Source organism: Microtus pennsylvanicus, chromosome 10, assembly GCF_037038515.1.
Source record: "Microtus pennsylvanicus isolate mMicPen1 chromosome 10, mMicPen1.hap1, whole genome shotgun sequence".
NCBI classification, from domain to species: domain Eukaryota; kingdom Metazoa; phylum Chordata; class Mammalia; order Rodentia; family Cricetidae; genus Microtus; species Microtus pennsylvanicus.
Genome location: NC_134588.1, coordinates 98,270,311 through 98,290,898, shown reverse-complemented (window position 1 = coordinate 98,290,898; position 20,588 = coordinate 98,270,311). Strand labels below are relative to the sequence as shown.

Sequence of the window (20,588 nt, the reverse complement as noted above, 5' to 3'; positions counted from 1 at the left end):
TAATTTTATTTGTTTGTTTGTTTATTCTGTTTTTGAGACAGGGTTTCTCTGTAGCTTTGGTGCCTGTCCTGGCAATTGCTCTGTAGATCAGGCTGGCCTCAAACTCACAGAAATCCACCAGTCTCTGCCTCCCAAGTGCTGGGATTAAGGGCGTGCGCCACCACCACCTGGCCAGTTTTTTATTATATTGAAATAATAGCATAATTATGTAGTACAACTGAGAATTCAACTATGTTTAGAATTTATAAATGTCATGCAGTTATGATTCTATATAATGTTTAAGTCTGTGAAAGTTACTAATATCAGTTCTTATTTGTTATACAGTTGGTTTTATTTCCTCACTTTAAAAAAGCTAATCCCATATTCTGGTTCCTAGGTAACAGCTATTGAGCCTATAATTAATCATGGGGGAGCCAGCGCTAGTACCCAGCATTTACATCCAAGTCTTCGGTGGCTTTTTGGAGTGGCAGCTGTGGTAACTGATGTTGGACAGATCCTTCTTATTGACCTGTGTTTGGATGACTTGTCCTGTAGTCAGAATGAAGTAGAAGCATCAGGTAATTTACTTTTTTTTTTTTTTGAGACAGGGCTTCTCTGTGTATCCCTAGCTGTCCTGGGACATGCTCTGTAGACCAGGCTGGCCTTGAGCTTACAGAGTTCTGCCTGCCTCTGCCTTCCAAGCCTATTTAATGAGACTTTCTCAAGAAAAATGGAAGGAAATGGTAAAAGGCTAATTATTTATTTCCTTATATGTACTGATAAGATATATTTTTAAAATTTTCATAAGTGTTTTTTCCTGCACATACTATGATGACATTAGGCATTCTGGGAACTGGAGTTGTATGCATGTAAAGAGAGCTCAGGAACGTCTTTGTGGATTCAGTCCTCCTCTTGTTGTTTTTATTTTAAAATCTTTTATTTTGTATACATGTATGTGTGTATGTATAAGAGGACATGTGTGCTGTGGCATACATGTGAAGGTCAGAGGACAACTTGCAGGAGTTGGTTCTCTCTACCATGTGGATCCCAGGAATTGAACTCAGGTCATTCTTAGTGGCAGGTGTTTTTTATCTGGTGAGCCTTCTTGACAAGCCCCATACACCTTTACATGGAGTCTAGGAATTGAACTCTGCTGGCTCTTACTTGGTTCTTAATCTTATTTTTTTTTTATTTTTTATTTTAGACCTTGAAGTTATAACTGGTATCCCCGCTGAAGTACCACACATCAGAGAGAGCGTAATGAGAGAAGGACGCCACCTGTGTTTCCAGTTAGTAAGCCCATCAGGAATATCCATTTCTACTCTGAGTTACATCAACAGGACAAATCAGCTTGCTGTAGGCTTTTCTGATGGCTACTTAGCACTTTGGAATATGAAAAGCATGAAAAGAGAGTAAGTATAATTCTTTCTCTGAGTTGATTGCTTTTTTTAAAATATAATGTGTTATTTGAAAATTACTATGAGAAAAATTACAGGATAGTTTTATTGAATTAAGTCATGGTTTGATAAGGGAATTAGTTAGCCTGTGAGTTTGGGTTGGTGTGTGTGCATATACTTAGGTCACAATGTGCATATGACTGTTAGGACAACTTGCAGGAGTCTCTTCTCTCCTTATACCATGTAGATCCCAGGGATTAAATTCAGGCCATCAGACTTCATAATATATTGTCTATAGGCTGAGCCATCTCATAAGGCCGCGTCTACTGTTTTTATAATAGAAAATTGACTTAAACCCAAAGGGCAGCTAGTCTTGGATAAATGTCATCATGTCTCTAGCGCTGAGGAAATAGAGGCAGAAGGACAAGGAGTTTCGGGCTAGCTTCAGCTACTTAACTAATCTGAGAGCAGCTTGGGTGATATGAGACTGTCTTGAAGAAGCAGATGAACAAGCAGCAGTGATGATAAAATTCCCAATGGTTAATCTGGAATATTGTGGCAGTTCTATCTCTTCTACTCTTTGAGGAATGATATGGTATGGTGTGTATTCATGTGACTCTTAAAAGCTAGTTATCACATAAGTATACACGTGTGATTTAGCAGTTGTCATCCCTGTTCTACCGGGGGGGTTTTACCCTCCCTTGTGTTCTTGAAGGTAAAATGACTTGAGTCCCCCAAATCACTGAATTTAGGAACGTATAAACAGCACCTTCTTAACTCAGATTTTTATACAAGGCACTTTTCCCCCAAAGATAAAATTTTAACTTAAAAATAAGCAATAAATTATTCTGTTTGTTTTAGGTATTATACACAGCTAGAAGGTGGAAGGATTCCTGTCTATGCAGTTGTTTTTCAAGAACCTGAGAATGATCCTCGTAATTGCTGTTACTTATGGGCTGTTCAGTCCACACAAGATAGGTTAGTATTTTTAAAAATACATGTCATGAAGGCTGAGGGTATATAGCAGGAGAGGAGTCAAACTGGACCGTTCGTTTGTGACATTTGAATACATCACCACTGCCAGATGTGATGGTACCACACTTTGTGCTCTGTGCACATTGTACCTGATTTATTTGGTGTCTTGTTTCATGTTGTTGTTGTACTCTCTCGTGTGGAGCTTGATCTTCATAGGTAAGAGTGTGGAGGAAAAAGAACACGTCTCTGAAGGGATGCTCTCTGTAGTTGCCATGGGATGGTTCTGTTCATACTCTTAGAGGCCAGGACTTAGTGTGGTGCAAAGGAAGGTAGGAAATGCAGTTGATAGTTTTAGGCAGACATATATTTAAAATATACTTACTGAAGGAGGAATAGCCAGTAGACTTTGTCGCATGCATTCGATGTGTTATGTAAGCTCCATGTTTTAGTGTTGTGGGTAATTTCTCTTTTCTTTCAGTGAAGGGGATGTTTTGAGTTTGCATCTGCTTCAGCTGGCCTTTGGTGACAGAAAATGCTTGGCGTCAGGGCAAATCTTATACGAGGTAAGTGGTTAATTAGACTATTACCATTTTGGGGGTTTAGTTTTGTTTTCTGTTCTTTGCTTTGTTGTATTGAAGTTTCTTATTCAAATGAAAGTTGTATTTATCCTATAGTGGAAGAAATACTAAGTTAGTGAGCATGAGCTTTCTAATATTTTTTACCTAGTTTGCCATTGCAGTTCTCTAAATTTTTCTGGGTATTTCCCCCCAGAATAGAGAGATTGGACTAGATTGATGTTTATGACCTAACTGTAATACTCAGCAGACTTTTTCCTAGCAGGTCAAGCAATATATGCCATGGTGTAAACTTTGGGTATAGACATCAGAATGCTCAGATGACTTTTAAATTTTCTAACCAAATTTATTAAATTGAAAAAGAGGAATGTTACCAATAGCTACATTTTCTCAACTCTTTAAAAGGCTTTCAGAACTTAGTGTTTAGGTATCTGAATGGATTTTAAGGCGTCCATGAACTCTAATAACTATGAATTTTCCTGGGAAACATCTCAGCCTTTTGTTAGATCTAAAGAATCTGTCATTAAGAAAGAATTCTAGCTGGGTGGTGGCGCATTCCTTTAATCCTAGCAGGCGGATCTCTGTGAATTTAGGCCAGCCTGGTCTATAAGAACTAGTTCCAAGACAGGCTCCAAAGATACAGAGAAACCCTGTCTTGAAAAATTTAAAACAATAAAACAAAAAAGAAAATTCTAAGCCTTTAATTTCAGCACCAGGCAGAGGCAGTCAGATCTCTGTGACCTTGAGGCCAGTCTTATCTATATAGTGAGTTCCATGCAGCCAGAGCTACATAATGATCCCCTGTCTCAGAAAAAAGAAGGGGGGGGTGTTAAAAAAAAAACAAATCTTGCTTATTGAATAAAAGTTTCTCTTTTGATTAAGAATTAGTATTCCGTCTTTTGAGGCAAGGCAAGTTCTAGGACGACAATCAGAGCTATGTAGTGAGACCTTGTCTCAAAAAGATGAAAAAAATAATATAATCCTATTCTTAAGAATTTATATGAGAACACAGAAATAGAGTTGCTGGCCTAGGGTATTCCACTTTATACTCTAGCTACTAGTGCATGAATGCTCCCATGTTTTATTCAGCTTTACAACAGTTATTGGTGATTATTTTGAGAGGGGAAATCTAGTTTGATATTTGCATTTATAGTTATGTATATATAATTTTATAAGCCTTTGGAGTGATTAGTTCTTTAAAGCTTTTGTGTGCAAAAACTTTTAGTGTGGAAATACATTATTTTTAGAACACTTTTATTTAGCTAATGTTAAAATTTGTGCTTATTTTATGTTGCAGGGATTAGAATACTGCGAAGAAAGATATACACTGGATCTGTCGGGTGGCTTGTTCCCGTTAAGGGGACAGACTAGCAACACTAAATTGTTGGGATGCCAAAGTATAGAGAGATTCCCATCTCATGGTGACAGGGAAGAAAGTATGAGAGAAGGTTGGTTAAAAGTACTCTTAATATTTTGTGTGATGACTTAAGATTTATGATGCATTTCTAGAACTAATATTTCTGACAGCTGAAAATTAAGATTCTGGTTATGTCATTTAGGCTCTTAGGTCTTTCTTGCTTTCTGGATTCCTATACAGAAGTGTTTGACTCCAATTCAACACAAAGACAATCTCCATTTTAATTAGTGTAACTTGTCTTTGGATGTTTTTCTTTGTGGTTTGTTTTTGTTACTTATCTATTTATTTTTAGCTATGCTGTGTTTGCCTTCATTTCTCCCCCCTCCCCCAATTTTTCTTAGTATTTCTTCCTTCTGGGCAAAGATCCTGGGGTAGATTTCTTTAAATGCCACATTGATCCATTTTCCAATTTTTTTCCTTAGGTGTAGCCCTTAGAGATGCCTCAGGGCCTTTGGCTGTACATGTATCTAGATACCTTATTTAGTGAGTTCATTCATCCCAGAGATGTCCTGGGTCATAGTTCTCACATTTTAATTTGTGATCTTGTTTCCACATCCAAATGAATATGTCAGAAACTTAACATTCCGTCTCTCTTCTCATTCCCTGTCCACGTCTTCCTTCCTTTTTCAGTTGCCTTTAGGGGTATCTGAGGTTTTTGCTTTTCTCTTCCTGCCAAGTCCCCTTCTGGTGCCGTTCCACTGCCACAGTCTAGGTATTTGTTTGTTTTGCCTTCACCATTTGGCTAGATCTGTCTTTTTCAACTAAGTTTCTGTCTTTCTCAACTAAGTTCCTCTAAAGAAATAAACCTCAGTAGTTAATGGCTCAGTGGTTAAGAGCACTGCCTGCTCTTCCAAAGGTTCTGAGTTCAATTCCCAGCAACCACATGGTGGCTCACAACTATCAGTAATTAAATCTGGTGTCCTCTTGAGGAAGAGGTCAGTCGTCCTCATCAACTTAGACCATGAAACCCACTTTGGACAAGTTTCAATAAATAAGGGCTGCCCATGCATGTTCAGCATTGCCAGGGCTTAAATTTCAGTTTTTACTTTAAAGACATAAATTTGATGTGTTAGATTAACTTCTGTGCTAGTTGTGTACCATCCTTGGGGGAATGTTCTTTGAAATCGCTTTTTTTTTTCTACTTTGGTGTCTCAAAATCACTGAGGTATTACTAGCTGAAACAAAGCCTTCTGATGAACTTCCTAATAGCTAAAGAGGAACATCAGGGTATAAGTGAGTCTCAAATGATAGAAATGTTTTTGATAAGTCTATTGAAATATGAGTTGAATGTTACAGTGATTTTTGTATTGGTGTACTTTTAGATTCTTTATTCTGTTTTTGAAAAATAGTTGAGTTTTTTTGTTTGTTTGTTTGCAGCTCTCTCCCCTGATACTAGTGTTTCTGTCTTTACCTGGCAAGTGAATATATACGGACAGGGAAAGCCTTCTGTATATTTAGGACTATTTGACATAAATCGTTGGTATCATGCACAGATGCCAGATTCATTAAGGTATGATTTCTTTGTTTTCTCACCCCCTTCTCCCTCAGATATTGTCATGCATAACTGATCAGTGTCTCAGTGCTTTTTAAATTTTCTTTTAGGTCAGGAGAATCTCTCCATAATTGCTCTTATTTTGCATTGTGGTCATTGGATTCAGTTGTGAGTAGAACTGCTCCACATGATATCTTGGACATACTAGTACATGAGAGAAGTTTAAATCGAGGGGTGCCTCCTTCATACCCACCTCCAGAGCAGTTTTTTAACCCAAGTACTTTTAATTTTGGTATGTATTTTCATAATATTTTGAGGAAAATAATATATAAATGTATGTCAGTTGTATATTGGTTTAGTTCATATAGTGTCATCTGGTCATATCTCACTGGCACTTAGCTTAGATAGCTTCTTTAATACATATATTTGCATGTACATGAGAAATTTAGTGTGTTTGTAAGCTAATGCTATTGTGAATCTTTTATAATATGTCAGTTATTGTGTTAATGATTGTCACTGTCTCAGTAGAAAATATCTGAAGAGGTTTACTTAAGAATTTATTCTTGCTGGGTGTGTGGCACATGCCTTTAATCCCAGTACAGGCAGAGGCAGGAAGATCTCTTGAACATTTAAGATCAGCCTGGTTCACGTAGAGTTCCAGGCCAGCCAGGAATACACAGTGAGACCCTGTCTTTTTTTTTTTTTTCTTTAAAGAGGCTGGTGATTTATTCTATATAATAATTTAGTTACTTGAAGTAAACATTTAATTTGCATTTTAAAATCTTTTTTTTCTTTTTAAGATGCCACTTGTTTGTTAAACTCTGGAGTTATCCATGTAACTTGTACTGGATTTCAGAAGGAGGTATGTATGAATTAACACACAGAGTGTGTGGTAATTGAACTGAAGTTGCATATTAGAATATACATAATTTCATGGATTTAAACTTTCATGGTATTTGTATCAACATACTCGTCTTAAATAGTAGTTTCTTCTAGGTTGAGTTTAGCATTTTTAATACCTGTTTTAATGACAGCTTTCAAGAAGAGGCATTGAAGTGTTTTTAGTAGCTTTATGTGGACGTTATCTACTTGAACACCAAGTAAGTGAATAGGTCAGGCCGGTGCCTTATCACAATTGGGTGTTTGCCTAGGAGACAGTGATGGCTGTTCTCGAACTCATAGGTCCTTCTGCGCTGCCTCCTGAGTGCTGGGGTTAAAGATTGCATTGCAACTGTAACACATCCTTTGTGTGGTTACCTGGGGAGGGCTTCTCCTTGGCTCTTCTCAGAAATAATACAATGTTGACATGGGAATGATACAAAAATAGTTGGGGTAACGTGATGGGGTAGTCAGTCACTCATAAATAGTTGCCGTGACTTGAACTTTAGTAATACCATAATAAAGAAACATTTTTTGAGTTCAAGAATCTATAAGCCTCTTAACTTGATCCCCAAAGTTAGTCACTCTTCCATTATTTCCGGATTTTTTGTTTGTTTGGTTTTGGTTTTTGGTTTTTCAAGACAAGGTTTCTCTATATAACAACCCTTGCTGTCCTGGAACTAGCTCTTATAGACCAGGCTGGCCTTGAACTCACAAAAATCCACCTGCCTCTGCCTCCGGAGTACTGGAATTAAAGAGGTGTAACACTACTGCCTGGCTTCCTTCCGTAGATATTTAAGTTTTACTCAAATTTTAGGTATAAAGTATTTCTTAAATTAGATTGAATTAAATTAGATTTGGTTGATGTTGGACTAATTTCTCTATTACAGACTTTGACATTTTTAAAGAAATCAGGACCATCTCTCAATGAAGTCATTCCTGACAGTTATAATCGATGTCTTGTTGCTGGCCTTCTCTCACCAAGGCTTATTGACATTCAGCCTTCCAGTTTAAGTCAAGTGAGATATTTTACTATATTCTTTCTTTTCAGTTGTATGTTATTATCTCTATTGCAATATAAATATAAATCTATTACTCTTTTTTTTTTCACTTTTGCAAAAGTGAATAATGTGGTACCATGCTCATTTTAGATCCTTATGCTGTTGATCATGCTTGGGATTTGGCTTCCAAGTCACTTAACTTTGCTAGAGAAATGGCTAGCCGTAAGAACACTTGTTGCTTTTGCAGGAGACCCAGGTTCAGTTCTCAGGATTCATATGGTGACTTAGAACCATCTGCAACTCCAGTTCTAAGGGGACCTGATGCCCTCTTTGACTGCTGCAGGCATCATGCATTCATACACATGGTGCACATATATGCATGTAGGCAAAATACCTTGTGTTTTTTGTTGTTGTTGTTCTTAAAAAAAAAAAAAAAGAAGTCACACAGGGGGGGGTAGGCCTGGCAATGTAATCCTAATTACTGGGGCAGCAAAGTCATAAGTTAAAAGTTGGGCTGGGCCACAGAGTCAATTCAAGGCTTTCTTTTTTTTTTTTTTTTTTTTTTTTTTTTTTTTTTTTTTTTTTTTAATATTTATTTTATTTTATTTATTATGTATACAATATTCTGTCTGTGTGTATGCCTGCAGACCTCTTTACAGATGGTTGTGAGCCACCATGTGGTTGCCGGGAATTGAACTCAGGACCTTTGGAAGAGCAGGCAATGCTCTTAACCACTGAGCCATCTCTCCAGCCCCCAATTCAAGGCTTTCTTGTCCAATTTAGTGAGACTATTTTAAAATAAAAGAGCACTGAGAATATATATATAGCTCAGTGGTAGAATGCTTGCTTAACGTATCCTGGGCTCCAGTTTCAGTGTCTAGTGCCGCCAATAAAAGTAAAAACAAACAGCTTTGAATTCCCATAGCTGTCTAATCTTCGTCCAACATGTCTTCTGGGTGTTCCGATTGCTGCTTATTACTGTCTGCTTTTCTCACTGTTTTGCCCAGGTTGGCCTCAGACTTGTGATCCTCTCGTCTAAGCCTCCCAAATGCTGGAATTCTAGGCATGTGATTTATTGTCTCTTTGCCTGTAGCCAAAGTGGGGAGTTGTAACTATTTTCCAGCCTTTCACTGTTTATGATTTCATACTATCTTTTTTCTTTAATATGGTTTAGGAAGAACAATTAGAAGCTATATTGTCAGCAGCAATTCAGACAAGTTCCCTGGGACTTTTGACCGGTTCCATCAGAACATGGATAACAGAAGGTAACAGTTTGACTTTGTAAAAAATACATATTTTTAAAATTACATTTTTGGTTTCACTTTTTAGTAAAACTTTCTATGAGATAATTGTAAATTCACATAAACTTGCACGGCATAATAAAGTGAATCTGTGTATGCTTTATACCATTTTTCTCACCCAAGTGAGGAAAACCTCTTGTTCGCATTAGCACATCCAAGATCCTGAACATTGCCTTTCATATCTGCTTCCTTCTTGCCCAGTACCTGGGCACTAATCTCTTCAATATGGTTACAATTTTGTTATTTCTTATATTCATAAACTGAATCATACAGTATATAACTTTTATACACTTTTTCCACTCAGCTAAATTTCCTGGAGATACATTGTGTACGTGTGTATCTTTTTTGCACTTTACCATATATATTGTCACATACCATATAAATATATGCACATACATATGTGTATACTCTGCCCCCATATTCTGTTATAAACCATTTGAAAGAAAACATCTTGTTTCTTAACTCATTTCAGTTTTATCTGAAAATAAGGTGCTCATTTATAAAATCTTTGTGATTTAAAAACGAAGGTTAACACTAATTGAGAACTTTCCAGTTCTGTTATATACCAGAATGTTTTATAGCTAGAGGGGTTTGGAGAAATAGAGCATCTTTTGTGTTTTTGAGTTGTTTGAGGGATTTTGTTTGTTTGTTTTTCTAGATATGGTTCCTCTGAGTAGTCCTGGCTGTCCTGAAACACTCCTCTGTAGACCAAGCTAACCTCAAACTCAGATTTGAATATTTAAGCCTCCTGAGTGCTAGAATTAAAGGCATGGGCCTCTATGCCTAGCATGTTTTGACTCTTAATATTCCTTACTCTGGTGAAATTTCTAAAATCAAATTTAAAAAACTATAGGCCTCGGCGGGTTTTTTGTTTGTTTCTTTTTTGTTGTTTGGTTGGTTGGTTTTGGTTTTTCCAGACAGGGTTTTTCTTGTAGCTAGAGCTCAAACTTGTTGTGTAGACCAGGGTGGCCTCAGACTCATAGAGATCCGCCTGTCTCTGCCATCAAGTACTGGGATTAAAGGTGTGCGCCACCACTTGTTTCGTTTTGTTTTTTGGATTGCTTATTGGTCTTCCTCATAACCACCTCCTACCCCTTCTCAACCTCATTAGGTTTTGTGCCTTATGCAGCATAGTTCATACGATAAAGTATACTAAGATACATTTGGTACAAATTGTTAAATTCATTAGCTTTGTTAAGGTGCTTCCTGTCTGGTTCCTCCTACAAAGAACTAATTTTCATTTTGGAGTTTGTAATCATTCTTTTCTTTTTCTTTTATACAATAAGAACAACCAAATTCTGCTGCTAATCTTCGATTTGTTCTTCAATGGACGTGGAATAAGGTGGTTCTCACAAAAGAAGAATTTGACAGACTTTGTAAGTATAAGTCTGGAGGGCAAATTTTAATAATTAAAAGCTAATCTTGATTAATGTTTTATTTACAGTTAGGACATTTGTTAGGACATAGGTTTCAGTAACGTGGGCTGTAGGAGCCTCACTATAGTTCATGCTTGCCTTGAACTCATCAAGCCCCCTAGCCTCCAAGTGCTTGAATTACAGGCATGAGCTACTACATCTAGCTCAGTAATAGTTTTACTACTTTGGGGATGTAAACTATTAAGATTTACAGTCCTGGAAGGAAAGCATTTAATTAAAGTGGTTGAAACAAGTTTAACAAAATCTTTTCACTGGCAACACATTATTAATCAGCTACATTACCATATCATCATAGCTATGTGCTGGAATTGCAGTTGTGTGCCTCCGCACCTGCCTGTATGTAACTCAGCTGTTGCTGAATTTTAAAAATTGGTGCTGGTTAATGGAGACCTCGTGGCTTTTTTTTATTATTGTTTGTTTTTTAACCTCTTAAGATAATTCAGATGCAGATACAGTGTTACAAAATTTTTAGAAGAAAATTAGAATTTGACTCAAGGGACTTAAAAACTAAAATAGTTGTTTAGGTGAATCACATGTTAAATATTGATGGGATTAAATGGTTTATTAAAGTAAAGTCTTATCTTACAGCACATAGTAGTTAGGAGGATAAGCTGTAGACCAATATAAAGTTTATAATAATTTTACTTTGGCTCTGGTTTTATATTGAAAGCACTTTCTCCAAATCTCTTGATATTTTCTAATTCTAGCCTATATTTTTAAAGCCTATCATTCTTTAATGGAACTTGAAGAAAATGTACGTTGATCTAATTTTGTATTTTATCCTTGGAAGGTGCACCATTATTTGATGGTTCATGTCAGTTCATCGATCCACAAACTATACAGTCTATCCAGCAGTGCCATTTACTTCTTAGCAACCTTAATACAGTCTTGAGCTGTTTTGCAATGGAGGCCCAGGGCATCACTGAAAGAGGTGTGTGCTTTATACAAATGAGTGTCTTATTACATTTACTTAATTCAGTTAAAGTTCTTTTTTACTTTGTGAGACATTTTGTAAAGAGGAAATTATTTCTCCCAGATGGAATTTTTCTGTGTGGTGTATGAATTTGCATGCACATATGGCATATTGTGCAGGTATCATGACACCTGTGCCTTGGTTCTACTCAAATGGGTGTTCTAGGGTTTGAACTTAGGTCTCCTGACTTTTTCGGCAGGTGTCAGCCATTTTGCTGACCTTAGAATTTACAACCAGTAGAATTTAAAATTCGAGATTAACATGTCTTTTTTTAATTGAAAAAAAAATGACTTTTTGTTTTGTTTTTGCTTTATTTTGCCATTTGAAAAAAGAAAAAGTATAATTTTATTTATAGGCCTAATTTGAACAATCTATTTTCAGTCTATTTTAATTGCGTTTTGTAGGAAACAGCTAATTGTAGTTTGCATAAAATGCCTATTTTAGTAATCTTAACATTTTAGAGATTTGCTTAACCTCACGTTGGGTTAATGTATAGTAAATGCAAACTAAATTTATATACACACACACACACACACACACAAATGTATTCACGCTGTTGATTGATTTGTTATTTGTGGTCAATAAAATGAAAGTTAAACAACCAATGTTAATTCTTTATTACAGGACTGGTGGACTTGAGCAATAAGCATATGGTTACCCAGCTTATCTGTCAATATGCTCAAATGGTTCTGTGGTTTTCTCATTCTGGACTTTTACCTGAAGGCTTAGGTAAAGTATTTAATACATTAATATTGACTGAAGCATCCTTACTCCATAAGGTTATTGTTCTGCTCTGAGCCTTCATATTATGTTTTCTGCTCTTCATAGCTCTGTGTATGTTCATTTAATTGTCATATAAAATAACAGCAAATTTGAGAAAACGTGGCTTCTAAAATATCACTACCTATAACTTAGACCCATGGGACTATGATTTTTATAACCTAATTTGCTTGTTTAGTGCTTTTGTTACTATTTTGTTCAGTTTTAAAACTCTCACTGTTTATCCCTATGTGGCCTGAAACTCACGTAGACTAGGCTAATGAGTTGACTAGGCTGGCCTTGAACTCTCAGAGATCCACCTGCCTCTGCCTTTTGAGTACTGTGATTAAAAGTTCGAGGCCAGCCTGGTCTACAAGATCTAGTTACAGCATAGGCTCCAAAACTACAGAGAAACCTTGACTCAAACCCCCCCGCCCCCCCCCAAAAAAGGGTATTCCCCATGCTGGCATTAATATGGTTTTGTTTTGTTTGTTTTTTGAGACAGGGTTTCTCTGTAACTTTATACATACGTATAATTAAGAAAAAGATTGTGTTCTTGAATTGATTAAATTTTAGCAACATTAGTGGGGATGGTAGCGCATGCTTTTAATCCTAACACTCGGGAGACAGAGGCAGGCAGATCTCTGAGTTCAAGGTCAGCTTGATCCTACAGAGCAAGTTTTAGGACAGCCAGGGTTATGCAGGAACTCTGTCTCAAAAAATAATAAGTAAATAAGTTTTAGTAAGACTAAAAATTTATTTTGCAATTACAGTAAAATAGATTGGTATAACCTAAATTTTGAGATATTTGGCAATCTTACTAACTTTTTCCCCAACTTTAATAAAACCTCCAGATGATGCTCTGCAGCTGTCAAGGCTACGCTACAATTACTCTATTATTCAGAACTACTATACCAGTCGTCGGCAGAAGTGTGAACGCTTGCCCAGGTACACTCAGACTGTAAAATGACTAGTTGAACTTTTTGGTCTAATATTGTCATAATTGACATTACTAGTTTAGATTGTTTGCTTTAACTTAATGTCTGTACTTTTATTGAAAAGTTTTTCATGCAATATATTCTGATTGTTACTCCCCTTCCTGCAACTTTTCCAGATCCTCCCATCCTCCTAAATCCAAATCTGTTTTCTCTCTCTCATTAGAAAGCAAACAGACATCTAAAACAAAAACAAATAAGATAAAAGCAAAACTGACAGAACAGATAAGCCAAAAATTTTAAAGAGCCAAAGAAAAATCACAAGAAACGCACATTGTCAATCACAGAAACCCTCTAAAAACACACAATTGGAAACTATAATATAGAGACAAAAGACATTAGGGCAAGAAGAAAATGCCCAGAAAAAGCATTATGGAGCTTGTTTCATGTTAGCCATCTACTGCTGGTAATATATAAATATTTGTATATTACCAAAAATCATAAAATTCCAGTAGTAGGACTCTAAAATATCTAACCCAGTCTCATGAAATATTTTCTTTCTGCCCCCCCCCCACCTAAGTATGTATTCTTAAGATGTGGGGTATTGCACGTGTTATGATAGTATGCAGAATAACCCTAAAAATTCCAACAAGTAAACCATACAGCTAATAAATAAACAATTTCAACGGCATAGCAAGAGACAAAGCTAATACACAGATCAGTTACCTTCCTTTGTATAAAGTATCTTGGGATGCTTTAATCAAACAAATATAAGACTTGTATACTAAAAACTTTCTTTTAAGAAATTGAAGACAATTCAGAAGCTAGAGCAGTTTCCCATGCTTGTTGATTGGTAGGATTAATGTAAAAATGACGACCAATGTAATGCCTACACTAAAGCATACTATCATTATTTTCTAAATAAAATTATATTCATGAGTGATTTCTCACAGGCCTTTGTAGAATCATTCTTCTACCCCCTGGATTTCTTATTTGGAAAAAAGACTGGAATCTTCAATTCATTGAAAACCTGTAAACACATAGTAAATTGGTTATTTTAACAATTTTCAAAACTTAAATCTTGTTTTCCTTTTCTTATTTTTTGTAGTTTTCTTAAAAGTAAAAAAAAAAAATGTATAGCCTAGTAAGTTGCTTTGAAATTAAAAACAAAATTATGGTAGAAGAAACATTTAGAACCTGAATCCTGTCTCTGGAATTAGTCTTCCTCAGATTGACCAAGTAGCATTTAGGGTGTGACTTTACAAGCACCGACTCCAGATTTCTTGGGTCAGGTTATCCTGGGAATGAGCGATGATTCTAATTTGCTGTGAATTTTGGAAATCAATCCCTTTAGTGTAACTGTTCTAGGATAATGGACATGAACTTGGGAAATTGTTTGTGTTTTTGGTTTTAATATTCTTTATTCTCTTGTATCTTGAGGCAGTGATTCATGATGTAGATTAAAGGCATGCACCACCACCACCCAGCTATGATGTAGACTTAATCGTAGCTGAGCATAACCTTAAACTTGATTCTCTGCCTCAAAAATTCAGATGTGGTTCACGACTCCTGGTTCTGATTAGGCATATTTTAAAGTTGTATAGCCATTATTTTGTAAGTGTATGTTCTTTGGAAGATTTGCCTTATTTGTAAGCTACAATGTAAGAATTAAATGTGTAGGGCACTAAGTATATGTCTGACTCTTAGGATGGTTTCAGTAAATAAAAACTGCTGCTGCTATTTATAGGTGACGAAATAGGCAGGGGGGTATCTGTTTATCACATTGAAAGTACTCAGTAATATGCTTTTGAATGAATAAAGCAGGATTCAGCTCTCTGTCGGAACAGAAATATTTTTATCACCTGGGTCTGCTAGTAATTAATTCAGAATGGTGGAAAATACAAGAGTCTCATCCATTTTGCTGGCTAGACCCCATTCTTTCCTAGTATTTAGTCTTCACTGGCTGGCTTTGTAATGACTGAACTTGACACAACTTAGGGATTTTTCTGACAAATAATACTTTATTTCTGCAGTCTCATGATACTGAGTGAAGTCTGCTTCTCACCTATCTTCTGATAATTGTATAGTTTTTGAGCATTTGATGCTGACTGTTTTCATATCAAAAGTAAACATTAATGCAGATCATCTTTAATGTTTCCCATATTGCAGAGGGAAGTGGAACCATGATTGCTTGATGATTGATGGATTAGTTTCTCAGCTAGGAGATCAAGTTGAGAAGTTGTGGAAACGGGATGAAGGAGGCACAGGAAAATATCCTCCTGCTAGCATCCATGTAGGTTACAGTAATATGGAATCATTTAAAGAGTCTGAGTGGAGGGAGGAAGAGTTCATAACTGAATTAATTTTTCATGCCTGACAGGCTAGAGAAAGTGGGACATGAAGAAAAGTCTATAAAATGCACTGACATTTTTATCTTTTTCTTTTATAGGCACTACTTGACATATATTTATTAGACAACATTACTGAAACAAGCAAACATGCTATTGTATCCTTTAAACTTTTAATAAGTATTTATATATCATCAAAATCACAAAATTCCAGTAGCAGGACTCTCAAGTAGCTAACCCAGTCTCATGAAATGTCTGTCCCCCACCTCTGGCTCTCCTAGAACTCACTTTGTGTACCAGCCTGGCTTCAAACTCACAGATAGCCTCCTGCCTCTGCCTCCCTGAGTGTTGGAATTAAAGGCAGAACTGCCATTGCCTGGCTCATTCATTCCTTTGTTGTAGCACTAAAATACAGGATAAAGGAGGTTGGCATGCTACTCCCTTTGCCTGTCTGTAATGAACTAAAGCCATAGTTGGATATTCCTAATGGCCTTGTAAACATAAGTTTTTAAAGCCTCTTAATTCTACATCTCTTCCCTATTCTAGGTATACATGTATGTTTTTTTTCTTTCTGCTTGTTGTCCTTAATCCCTTTTTAAAAGACTATTTATTTGCTACTCGATATTATGTATTCCTTTCCAAACAAAACGGATACTCCCATTGAATCTTTTCCAACTGCCTTTGCTATTTCTTGGGGCCAAGTTAAGTTAGTTCAAGGATTTTGGCTGTTAGATCACAATGACTACGAGGTAAGTATTTCACTTGGAATATAACCCTTTGTAAGTTAGTACACAGGAAAGATATAAAACTAGATTATCTTGACATAAGGTGGTGTTGTCTATTTTTAGAAGTGATAGCTTTTTAACTAGTGCTCTCACCCAAGCAGCAAGAATACCAGTTAATAATCTCAGGTTACTTGCTATTAAAAAGGGATGGTTGGGAATGGTGCTGCACTGACTTGTGTTTGGGTTTTGGCATGAGCCAAAGAAGACAAAATTTGTTAATGGGGCATGAAATTGGTGTAAAAAGAATTTTATATACGAGATCTCAAAGGTATGACACTTTTGTTCTTTGAATTCTACCATAGCTTAGCTCCTTTTAACTACATTAAACTTAATTTTAATTTCAGTGAATTTTAATACTACTTGCCCTTTTTAAGGGCCAACTACTTTGTCTAAATACAATCACTTCATCATTTTGCAGAATGGTTTAGACCTTTTGTTCCACCCAGTTACTGCAAAACCTGTGTCGTGGCAGCATTCAAAGATAATTGAAGCCTTTATGAGTCGGGGAGAGCACAAACAGGCTCTCCGGTATCTTCAGACAATGAAGCCCACAGTGTCCAATAGCAGTGATATCATCCTTCACCTCACTGTTCTGCTTTTTAATAGGTAAGTACATCTTAAAAACAGAAGCTCTTGATCACATTTTAATCAATGGAACTGGTTAATAAATGGAATAGCTAGTAAAAAAAATAGAACTAGGTGAGGTGGCATATATCTGAATTATGGATTCTAGCCCAGCCCTAGATACGTGAGACCTTGCCTCAAAAAAACAAAAATACATAATTTTACATTGGTCACATTACCTAAAATTCTTATAAGGCAAATCCACGGTGCCTTTCACATAGAATGTGATAAATAACAAATGACTTTACGTAAAGGAGAGTGCTTGGCTAAAACTAACACCGACCCCTCTGCTGCTCATTGATGACATTTATAGTCTCCTGCATGAACAGTGTGTTAGGTGTGGACTCAGGAAAAGAGCAAGTTTCATATCTTACTGCTTAAACCAGATTCAGATATGAGCAAATTATTCCTCCCCTCCCCAGAGAGCTTTTATTCTTATTTATTTTCATACTTGTGTGTTATACATATTTACATATTTTGTACATAGCATCTGTATGTGCATGTTGAAGCCATGCACTTCTTACAGTGGTCAACATTGGATGTCTTCCTTTCCTGCTCCAGACTGAATACTCTGGGATTCAGTCCCCGGCAAGGCCCCCTTCCCTCCCTTACCACCACCTTCATTGCTGGCCTCATAAACCCAGAGTAGAGTGACTTGAATGTTATGTCAGTGAAGGTGATTGGTTGTGGTTTTTTTTTTGAAAGTAAAAAATACTTTCAGGAAAAGTAGCTGCAGCTTCACTAAGTGAAAATGGGAAGGGATTTCCTTATTTCATTGAGCAAGAAACCATTCCTAAGCGTGATCTGAGGAAGAAGACATAACCACCAAGCAAAGCACATTGCTTTACAGTGAGTTATTCAATAAAAGTCCAGGGCGTGTCCTGTGGTAATCACATAGTTACTTAATTTTTCCCATCTACTTGTGTGTCTAATCCAAGTGTTTAATCACTAAGTCTCTGAACTTATATATAACCATAACAGTTAGGTTGGGCCACATAGTAATTTTTCTAGCATTCAAAGCTCAGTGATTGCATAATCATTGTTAAAAATAGCCGATAGCTAAAAATAATCAGTATTTCAAACATAAGAACAATGACCCCTTTGCCGAGACTATGCAATACAAATGAGGTAATCCTCTTTTTAACTGTATTAATGCTACTGCTTATTAGTTATGCTGAATCCTTAAAGTCCTACTGGACCAACCAGGTATCTCAAGCCCGCAAAAATGTCTGTTGCGCAAGCCTGATAAACATGAATTTGATCCCTGGAACCCTCACAAAGGCAGAAGAAGAGAAGTGACTGCACCAAGTTGTTTTGACCTCCACAACATACTCCCACATTCACACATCTCGTATGCACAAATACTCATGCAGTAAGAGGAAAATGTCATTACAACAGCCACTTAACCAGGGCAAAGATTTTAAGAGGATAATCTTTGTACTTGAATAGATTTTAACTCTAAAACTACCACTTTTCTCTTGTACATTTGTCATTTCAGCATTTGGGAAGTTAAACTAACCACCTTCTAAACTGTAGTTTATCCTGCAAGTGTTTCATGAGGTTAATGCCCACCTTGGAATATTCTGAGGGTTAGGTACATAGTGTCATTACAGCTGTTGGCAGAGTTGTAATTCATTAGCAAATGGCTGTAGTGATTGATAGTGGGATCCATGTTAAGTTCCTTTTCTGTGACTGATAAAACACTGTGACTAAGGCAACTCATAGAAGAATGGTTTGGGGGGCTTACATTCAGAAAGTCATCATGGCAGGAAGGTATATGGTGTCTGGAGAGTAATGCTAAGAGTTCTTATCCTTTATCATAAGCTGAGAATGGCAGCTCAAGTCTTTTAAATATTAAGCCTCCTTCCTTCAGCCAGGCTGCACCTCCTAGACCTCCCCCAACAAATGCCACTAACTGGTGACCAAAATGTTAATGCCTGGGCCTATGAGAGACATTCTTATTTAAATTACCACAAACACAAGATTTTTTTTACCCCAGAGTATACACAATCCCAGGCTGATGTTTAGGAGACTGTGTAAGAAACACTTCCTCGTTATATGGTGTTACTGCTCACAGAAGAGCATTTCAGGTCTTCCACTTGATGGTTTGAAGTTGATCCAAGTTTTCCGATTAGATCTTGGTATAGATCAGCGAAAATCACTTACTCAGGTCTTCACAATTGTTCCTGTGTTCTGTTCATGCTGAGTACCCTGACTTCTCTGTGATGACAGGTAAACCTTCAGTTCTTTCCAGTCCGCCTTAAGATTTTGCCACCTTGTCAGCTTTATTTTTTACTACATAACACTTAAATATTGGAAAACTGCCTAAAATTGAGGTGCTCAGTTGTAACTGGGAATGCAGAGGCAGGCATATCTCTGTGAGTTCAAGGCCACCTTGTTCTACATAGTGAATTTCAGGAAAGCTAGGGCTACATAGTAAAACTCCATGTTGTGGGGGAAGGGTGCCCAGTTGTCTTTTTGACATTAGCAAGACTCATTGTGTACAAGTATTAAATAAAAATTTCAAGTATTTTATAATTGCACATGCATATTATCTTTGAAATGCTACAAGCAGGTGACTTTTCTATGTGTTATATAGCTCTTTGAATCTTTGTTACCGATTTCAGATGCATGGTTGAGGCCTGGAACTTACTGCGACAGAATTCAAACAGAGTGAATATAGAGGAACTACTAAAGCATGCTTATGAAGTTTGTCAGGAGATGGGCTTAATGGAGGATTTACTAAAGCTACCGCTTACAGACACTGAGCAGGTAATTAATCACCAATCAGTAAAGACTTAAAGAAATTTAGGGTAAATTGATAGTTTTCAAATCTCTTTTGTTCTTCCTAGGAATGTTTAGTGAAATTTTTACAATCCAGCACCAGTGTTCAGAATCAAGAATTCCTTCTAGTTCACCATTTACAGCGTGCTAATTATATTTCTGCCTTGAAACTAAACCAGACTCTGAAGAATACTCTCATGGTATGATTAAAGTTGTCTCATTGTGTGAAATGAGAATGAGGAAAGCTGAAGCCTTTTTTTTGCTTATTTTACAAGAACTTATAGTTTAATGGCCATTTGCTTTACATTGGCTTGAAGTCGGAGAATCCTCATTGTTACGGTTATCACTGGGACCTGGGTATTACTATTTACAGAATTCTGCATGTGCCACAGTGTTCTGATAGAGACCCCCTCACTTAGAGAAAATGAAAGAAAGACTCCTAGAGAGTAGGAGTTGTATAATACAGAAAACACTCAGAAGTCAGACTAACTCGTAGCTTGTTCTGGTTCTTGATCTATAAAATGACAATATCTGAGAGTTTGTCTACCTGGATGCCATATCCGGCATGGCTCCAGAGATGGACCTTACTGGAGCATTGGGAGAATGAAGAATAATGAAATATACCTAACGACAAGAAAAGCAGGAGTCAGGCAGATTGGGATTTTTAAGGGAGAAACCACTGCACCCTGGAAGCTCAGCTTGCTTATTATATGCAGTTAAACAGGGGGATGGGGTTATTGCATATAGCTGAACAAGTAGGCTTGCTTATTATGTACAGATAAATAAGGAGGAGGTAGGGTTTATAGTGTACAGCTTGAATCAAGGAGAGAGGTTTATTTAAACTTGGTAGAAGCAGTCTTTAGACCATAAACATCCAGAGGAAGAAAGCTGTGTTCTCTGTATACACCATTAACATTCACACACGAAC

General features: G+C 36.7%; 1 protein-coding gene across 2 annotated transcripts in view; it reads left to right on the top strand.

Annotated features, from left to right (window-relative positions):
• Positions 1 to 20,588, top strand: part of Ahctf1 (AT-hook containing transcription factor 1) — a 56,002-nt gene that overhangs the window by 9,640 nt on the left and 25,774 nt on the right. For both annotated transcript variants that reach the window (XM_075989291.1, XM_075989290.1), the window contains exons 4-23: positions 377 to 557; positions 1,184 to 1,391; positions 2,238 to 2,354; positions 2,830 to 2,914; positions 4,224 to 4,374; positions 5,721 to 5,853; positions 5,946 to 6,127; positions 6,636 to 6,697; positions 7,605 to 7,733; positions 8,890 to 8,980; positions 10,303 to 10,392; positions 11,243 to 11,383; positions 12,050 to 12,154; positions 13,039 to 13,132; positions 15,289 to 15,412; positions 15,569 to 15,625; positions 16,070 to 16,216; positions 16,671 to 16,858; positions 19,504 to 19,648; positions 19,729 to 19,860. In XM_075989291.1, coding sequence (XP_075845406.1) covers positions 377 to 557; positions 1,184 to 1,391; positions 2,238 to 2,354; positions 2,830 to 2,914; positions 4,224 to 4,374; positions 5,721 to 5,853; positions 5,946 to 6,127; positions 6,636 to 6,697; positions 7,605 to 7,733; positions 8,890 to 8,980; positions 10,303 to 10,392; positions 11,243 to 11,383; positions 12,050 to 12,154; positions 13,039 to 13,132; positions 15,289 to 15,412; positions 15,569 to 15,625; positions 16,070 to 16,216; positions 16,671 to 16,858; positions 19,504 to 19,648; positions 19,729 to 19,860 — 2,562 coding nt within the window. The remainder of the gene's footprint in view (positions 1 to 376; positions 558 to 1,183; positions 1,392 to 2,237; positions 2,355 to 2,829; positions 2,915 to 4,223; positions 4,375 to 5,720; positions 5,854 to 5,945; positions 6,128 to 6,635; positions 6,698 to 7,604; positions 7,734 to 8,889; positions 8,981 to 10,302; positions 10,393 to 11,242; positions 11,384 to 12,049; positions 12,155 to 13,038; positions 13,133 to 15,288; positions 15,413 to 15,568; positions 15,626 to 16,069; positions 16,217 to 16,670; positions 16,859 to 19,503; positions 19,649 to 19,728; positions 19,861 to 20,588) is intronic.